This window comes from Limulus polyphemus, unplaced genomic scaffold (genome assembly GCF_000517525.1).
Source record: "Limulus polyphemus unplaced genomic scaffold, Limulus_polyphemus-2.1.2 Scaffold180, whole genome shotgun sequence".
Lineage (NCBI taxonomy): Eukaryota > Metazoa > Arthropoda > Merostomata > Xiphosura > Limulidae > Limulus > Limulus polyphemus.
In genome coordinates this window covers 682,321-690,254 of record NW_013665790.1, presented here as the reverse complement: position 1 = coordinate 690,254, position 7,934 = coordinate 682,321, and the positions used below count along the sequence as shown (strand labels likewise).

Here is a 7,934-nt window from a genome sequence, read left to right as displayed (position 1 = left end):
AAAATAGATGATAATGTAAGGCATTTGTTGTTAATACTCATGTATGTGAAGAGAAAAAACGAGCTTAACAATAAATCAATGCTCATAATTTTTTTTATTTTTTGAGGGGAGACAATTTTTTTTTTGTGACCCAAAAAAATTCTTCTGGTACATCAAAATTTTGATAACTCCACCTGGGAGGCATATAAGAAAGAAGTTAATTACTTACCTTGCAAGATGTTTTAAAAATTGTTTTTTTTTGTGAGTTCAGTGTTTAGTGTTTTAAGATTTATAGTGTTTATTACATTCATGTTTAGCTGTATATCTGTATATGTACTTGCATCTTATATATAAATATTTCTGTGTAGTATTTGCCCATTTTCTAGTCAATATGTTGTGTGCTTAATCTATTAGAAATTTACACGATGTGTTTAAAGGTAAAAATTCACATCTATTAGAAAGTTACAAGATGTGTTTAAAGGTAAAAAATTCACATCTATTTGAGAGTTACAAGATGTACTTAAGGTAAAAAATTCACATCTATTAGAAAGTTACAAGACATCTTTAAAGGTAAAAACTTGTAGCTATTAGAATTTTGCAATATGTGTTTAAAGGTAACAAAATGGGATATTTGAGGAATTATTAGTTATTATTTAAGTTTAAGTCGTTTCACTACACTATAGATTCTTGGAATATGCTAAATTAAGAAATATAAGGTTCATATTTGATTAGTATAAATTATTCATTGGTAGTGTTTTTAAAAAGTGAATCTGGTGTTTATATTTACAGTTTGGATCCAGAACAAAAAGAACATCTTATTGAGGTTATCGAAAAGCTTTTATCTGACAAAACAACTGTAAGTTTACTTTTCTATTTTGCTAGAAGGAATAATGTTTCTGTAATTCAAATATTTTGACTAATTAAATATACATAAACATAATTTCAAATTTTAATACATAACTAAAGATTGTTTAAAATTTGAAACAGATGAATTTTTTAGTTAAATTCAGCATTTGGCATAATTTAAAGTATATTTAAGTACACTATATTTGAAATTATTTGAATATAAAAGTTATTAAGATAATTATTTTTTTACAAAAGAAAAGAGAGTATGAATTATTTATTCTTACCTAAATTTGAGACATTTCAACTACAGTAGTGTTGACATATATTTTTTTGTTTTATTTATTTCATTGCTGAACAGTTAGTGGTGGGTAGTGCAGTAATGGCTTTTGAGGAAGTTTGTCCTGAACGTATTGACCTTGTTCATAAGAACTACCGGAAGTTGTGTAATGTTGTGGTGGATGTGGAAGAATGGGGTCAACTGGTCATCATACAGATGTTGACCCGTTATGCAAGAACCCAGTTTATAGATCCAAATAAACATGTGAGAACCTTTGATCATGTGCTAAGTATGGCATTTCAATTTTAAATGTATTATTTATTGTTAATTAGTTAATTTTTTATAAGTTTGTTGTAATATATGTTTGTGATTTTAAGGGTATTATTTAATTAAATTTTTTCTTAAGTTTGGTGTAACAAACAGTTGTGACTTTAAGGGTATTACTTAATTTTAATTCTTAAGTTTGTTGTGACATACATTTGTAATATCAAGGGTATGATTCAATCTTATTTTTCTTCTTGAGTTTTTTAACATACATTTGCAATTTTAAGGATATGATTTAATCTAAGATGCCCATTATGTAATTTAGAATTCACTTGAAGATGGTGAAGAGAAATCTTTTTATGAATCTGATGAGTCAGAAGAAAAGGACCAGGAAAACAGACAGAAACTTTATGTGATGGATCCAGACCATAGAATGTTATTAAGGAATAGTAAACCTTTACTTCAAAGCCGAAATGCTGCAGTAAGTGTGGTTGTATTAAATGTATTTTTTAAAATAAATCAAAGTGTTCCTATTGGTATTAAGAAAATTTATTTCTTTTATTGCAATACTTATAAAATGGCATTTCAACTACACCTTGTCCGTTGTGAGCTGTAACTATCAGGTAGTTTCACTTAATATTATAACCCAGTAGGTTGTAGCAACTCAAGTATTAATTTGTGTTTTGTGTGGCAAAAAGATTGTGTAAATTGCATAATAGTTATTAGCATTTGTCAGCAAAAGTAAAATTTGCAAATATTTTGCAGTACAAAATTGTTTAAACACTTTTCTTTGATTATTAATTCCAAAACATACTACCTCTGCTGACACTAATAGCTATTTCTTGATCTTCATTTTTGCCATCTAATGTTGTGTTTGCTTGCTCCAATCTTTATATACCCCACTCGACTGCCCTCGGCAGTATCTAATTTGCAAAACTTTACGCCAGCCCTCACATGCTCTCTATGCAGGTACTGTATATAAGCATTGTATGCAGACAATAAAATCACTTTTTTTCAACAAAGTGCAAGCATTCAGACTAATGTTTTGTGATTTACATTTTCTTAGTTTTTGCTTTCTAACAACTGTGAATTCTTTGTTTTGTTATCCAGAGATATATTTTGCTGATTTTGTTTTTGGCTCCAAATGTATTAAAAAAAATGGATACGAATTCCCGTGGAGGCTACTCAGCCTTTGTCCATTCCTCCTTTGTTATGTTATCTAGTGGTGGTTAGCAGTTGGGGAGTGGGGTGTTAGCCACTCTCTGTGGAAGCTGTCCGTGACCTGAATGGGGGTGAGATGAAGTCCTTCATGAGGCCTGGGGGTCTCTCCGGGAGGTGCTGATTTGACTCTTCATTCTGAAATGGGATATTGTGGGGAGAATTTAGACTCCCTGTTTCCTGCTCTTTCTTTCACTAGAGCTTCCTCTCCTTAGGACTCATCTGATCAGCCACCTTCTGCTTAATTGGGACTTTAGGGTTGTTTTACATACTTTATCATGTCATCCCTTTGAACCCATGGCCTCCTGTTCATTATATCACCTTTACCTCACGGTTTATTTTTTATTGCTGTTAGCTTGCAGACACCGTCATTCTGATTTATTTGCCATTCATGTTTAGTGGACTCTCTATCATTCTTCCTATGTTTTGCTTTATCCCAACCGATCATTTATTCCAAAAACTCTCGCTGCCTATTCATTTACCTGGAATTTCTCATCTTTACAGTAGATCAGGCCCTGATTGTTTGTTATGTCCTGTCAGGGTGCTCAGACGTTTTGTGGCTCATACGGAACCATTTCGAGCCCCTAGTAACAGACTTTTTATTCATTGGGATCCTGCAGTGTCCAAGGATTTATCACTTGTTACTTTAACCAGATGGCTTCAGAAGTTGATCCATATTGCCTCTTAGGGCTTATCTGTTAATGATTGCAATATGCTGCACATCACCTCTCACCAGATTTGACACCTATCGATGATTTTGGCTGCCTGGTTGAAATGTTCTTTAGAAGCTAATTTGCGGGCCGGTATGTGGATATCTCCCAACACGTTCATATTCCTCTTTGATGGGATTTCATCTTCCTCCTGTGGCTGTGATGATTACCTCTACTAGTTTTTAACAGGGAGGTATGTAACGTGTTATCTTACTTACAGTTATTGTACTTTTTTATTCTAGGGTCCCTATTGATTTCCACTCAGTGCCGAGTGTTGCCAAGTTCAGTGTGTTTGTATTTAATTTCTGCACTAGCAACCTTTATATCGGTTCCTGGTTGCAATGGGTTCTGTCGAGACAAAGTTTTCCATTAAACCATCTGCATGCAATTCTTGATGGTGATATCTTATTACAACATTTCTAATGGCCTGCTACTCATGTACTATCATGAGTAAAGCTAAAGGGGATTTTACCAGTCCCTGCTGATCTTAGAGCTGAATCAGTAGTTGAGATCAGTTTGCTTTTAAAAATTAGGGGAGGTGGTTCACCTGTTGCACTGTTTCCGGAGACCTGTTCCTCTGGACTCCCCAATGCTTATGTTCTCCCCTTACTTCTACCAGTGGAGCTCGGGAGTCCTTACCACACCCAGGTGCTGGGGTGGTGGACAGAGGGTTTTCCTTTGGAGTGTTGAGTTTTCTCTACTCTTGGAGAAGAGGGTGAAGTTGGGACCCTCCTACCTGGGTCCCTGGAAGTTTTTTTCCCAGATGTCTCTAGGAGTAGGAACAACCTACATGGGAGCCTACTCATAAAACCAGTCTAGATTTTATGCTTAGCTATCCAGTGGGGAGTTGCTTGGACCCTTTTATGAACACTGTCAGGTCTTATGTTGTCTTATGCAGGGGTCCACTATCTTCTCGTAAATCCGAACTCGACGCAGTCCCATCTTTGGTCCTTGGTGGGACAGTGTTCCACATCCTCTCCATTATTCCATGGGTAAGTGGAATTCTCCTTGCCCACTTGGTGAGGGAGTAAAGACAACTGTTTGTAAATCCAGATTGGATGAGTTTTGGACTTTGTTGGAGTATGGCATATGATCTTGTCAATCCAGACCTGGGATTTTGCCTTTTGGACTTCTTCAGGTTGATCAGAAGGATTGTCCACTTTGGTGTTGCTTTCTTTCTTTCATAAATCTGGTGATTTGAAATGCATCATTCTGTGATTACTGGTAGGGTTCCTATCACAAAGATATCTATATTTGCAGTCCACCACTGTAGGATATGGGTACCATAACCCCTTAAATTCAATCCGAGTTGTGGTTCCTCAGCTGTTTGGTCGAGGCCGAACCATTATATTTATATCATATTCCACCCTTTTCAATTTTTTGTAGTTCTGGGTGAAGAGCATACCTGTTCTGGATGTAATGTGGTGTTCCCCATTTTCATACCACTTCTTGTGGTACATATTTGTTCTATGCAGATGATTTCTGTATGATCTCTGTCCTGGCTGGTCCTTCTGCTTTGTCAGCATAGGTATGTATGTTTTAGAAGTTATCATTTTCCTAAACTGAAAATGTATTTCCAAACAAACTTACCTTCGCTGACACTCTCCCTCCTTTTCTCCCCACTAAGAGCCAGTGTTAGTGACCAGAATGAGGTAAGTTGCAAAAAAGTGATTATATTGTCTGCATACAGTGCTTATATACAGTACCTGCATAGAGGGCATATGAGGGCCAGTGTAAAGTTTTGCAAATTAGATATTGCCGAGGGCAGTTGAGTGGGGTATATAAAAACTGGAGCAAGCGAGCACAACGTTAGATGGCAAAGATGAAGATCGAGAAATAGCTATTAGTATCAGCAGAGGTAAGTATGTTTGGAAATACATTTTCAGTTTAGGAAAATGATGACATTTGCTATAATTTCACATTTTGAAGAAAATTGAATATTGAGTATTTCACATATTGAATAATGAAATATTTGCTTCGATTTTACACTGTTTTTGCACTAGACATAAGAACATACTGTTTTATACTGTCACAAATATAGTAAAACATTACAAATTACATGCCTGAGGTCTAAAAAGTTACATTGTATATCCTGCCATTCTTTTGATGTTCTCAAAGGATTGATTTTTCAGGTCAGTTGTAAGTTTTGTGAAATGAATCAATTATTTTGGTGTGTCAATTTAATTTACTAGTACAAACATTAAAGTGATCGAACAGTAGTAGAGCTAGTGATGATTTCTTTTTACATAACACAGAGTTGTCCAATTTGAATCATCTGGAAAAAGAGATTAAAAAGTATGACTAGTAATCGTTTAAATCTGACTAATGGGCTAGGTGCATTGCACCTACTATGTAATCACCAGAGTAACCATGAGCTTAATTGTACTATAACTTTTGATAATGTATGCATATCTTCATGAAATTTTCAAGACTTTCAGTGAACATTATAAGGCTTTTGTACACAAGATATCAGGTTTTAAATAAAGATTTCTCTGTGATGTTTTTTTTTTGGAAAGTTGACTATCAAACATGCAAAGTAATTTTGATTTTAAGATTAAAAGTACTTTTCTTCATCTGAAAATTTTCAAGTTTTATTTGCATAATCTCTATAACCTCCTAAATAAATATCAAACAATCTGAGCAGAAGATGAAGTACCATGCAACACACACAAAAATCTGTATTTAGCAATGTTTTTTATATTAACTTTGAACTAAGAAATTAAGTAATATATAATACTAAAATTTGAATTACAAACTAAATTTCAAATTTGTGGACATATATTTATAAAATAGTAGTTTAATTAAATTTTGAATGAAGTCTATAAAATGAGATGTCTGACCTCTACCTGTATGGAAAGGATTAAAACATATGATGGCATATGACACCCTTGTGGAGTTAGTGCTGATTTAAAGCATTATCTTTACTATTTATTTTACATAACTGAGCTTTTTTGGTATGTGACTTATTCCAAGTATAAGCTGTGTTTATGTTTTCAACACTTAAGTTATGGTTATTCATAGACTCTCAAACATTTATTTAATTTGGTTTTACAGAATAATTCAGTTATTACTGATTTCATTAAATGTTTGGTTTAGTATTTACATCTGGAGTCTTAGTGAGAAAAGAGTTTGTGACATTTTGCAGATTTATTTGTGATTTGTCAAATTTGTAAAGGAAACAATATAACACAAGTAAAGGTGTTTCTAGATCTGCAGATATAATAATAAAATAAAGAAAAAATGGAATTCTTAACTGGTTAAAAATATATTCAGCACTTAACTAATATTTTGAATTTGAAACCAGTTGCTTTATAGCTATAAAACTAAAACTAAGTTTTTATTTAGGTAGTTATGGCTGTTGCTCAGTTATACTACTATCTAGCTCCCAGAAATGAGATAAACGTTATAACTAAGGCCTTGATACGACTTCTTCATAGCCACAGGTAGTTTTTCACGTTTTATTCTATTTACATTTGTTTTAAACTTCTTGTGAGTGATAATTTAAGTATTTTATGAAGAATAAAATCCAGCATTGTTTTTACAGGCACTTAGTGTTTTTTTTGCACATATCAGAACTTTTAAGTTCACCAATAAAACATTTTTGTTTTAATTTAATAGTAAGTAAATGTTTAAAAGAATATGGATTCAAAACAAACATGAATTTATTTTATACAACTTAAATATATATTTGTGGTGTTAAAAATGGTGATATTTTTGTAACCATTTATACAAGTGTTATGGAACTTCTTTTATTATTAATGTTTTTAATATGTTTATATATATTATGCTGCTGATTCGCATATTTTTATACATTTGATATGTAAAGCAAATTTAAATATTACTTTAAGCATTTTCACTCACTATATACATACTGCCTGAATGTATTTTGTGTATGCTTTAAGTACATGTTTTATTCATGAGATTTTTTATATAGTTGAATTATTCTCTAATTATTTAAATGTCTTTGCATTTTTGCTTAAATATTTCAAATAATATTCAAGATGAAATTTAAGCATTTTCATTTACACATATGGCACAAAATAACATTTGATCTTTGTGAAAAACTGAATGTTTTATTTTGTTGAAAACCTGATTAAAAATGGAAAAAAAGAATTCATCCATGAGACACATTGAGCAGGGATTGATCTGAGAGGTTTATTGCTGTATAATATGCATACTTTATTTTGTTATTTGTATATGTATTCTATTTTTGTAAGTGTTCTGTGTGGTGAGAAGTAATCATCATTAGAACTGGGTGATTAACTGGATTAATCAATATAATTGATTTCCTGTGATCATTGATTACATTGATTAGTGTCAAGTAGAATAATTGATTAATCACAATTATAATTAATTATCAAATTTTACAAAAAGAATAAACTAACTTATTTAAACTATCCAAGAAATCAAAATAATTATAGTATGATTTATTATTATTATATTTGATTGATTCAAGGTTGTTAAACAAATCAAAATTAGTGTTTCTGATTATTACCATTTTTGATTATTCAAATCTCATGTGAGAATAATCACTTGAAGATAGCTTTTATATGCGGAAACATCTGTTCGCTGAGTTCTTGCACAGATCCTAAAATATAAAGTTGATAAACGGAAACATCGGCACATGTAGATATGTAGAT

At 32.3% G+C, this 7,934-nt stretch overlaps 1 protein-coding gene across 1 annotated transcript in view; it reads left to right on the top strand.

The window, feature by feature from the left end:
* The window catches only part of LOC106478108 (AP-3 complex subunit beta-2-like), a 71,565-nt gene that overhangs the window by 22,609 nt on the left and 41,022 nt on the right, over window positions 1–7,934 (top strand). Inside the window, 4 exon segments of the mRNA XM_022381634.1 lie at window positions 769–835; window positions 1,184–1,366; window positions 1,692–1,847; window positions 6,640–6,737. Coding sequence (XP_022237342.1) covers window positions 769–835; window positions 1,184–1,366; window positions 1,692–1,847; window positions 6,640–6,737 — 504 coding nt within the window.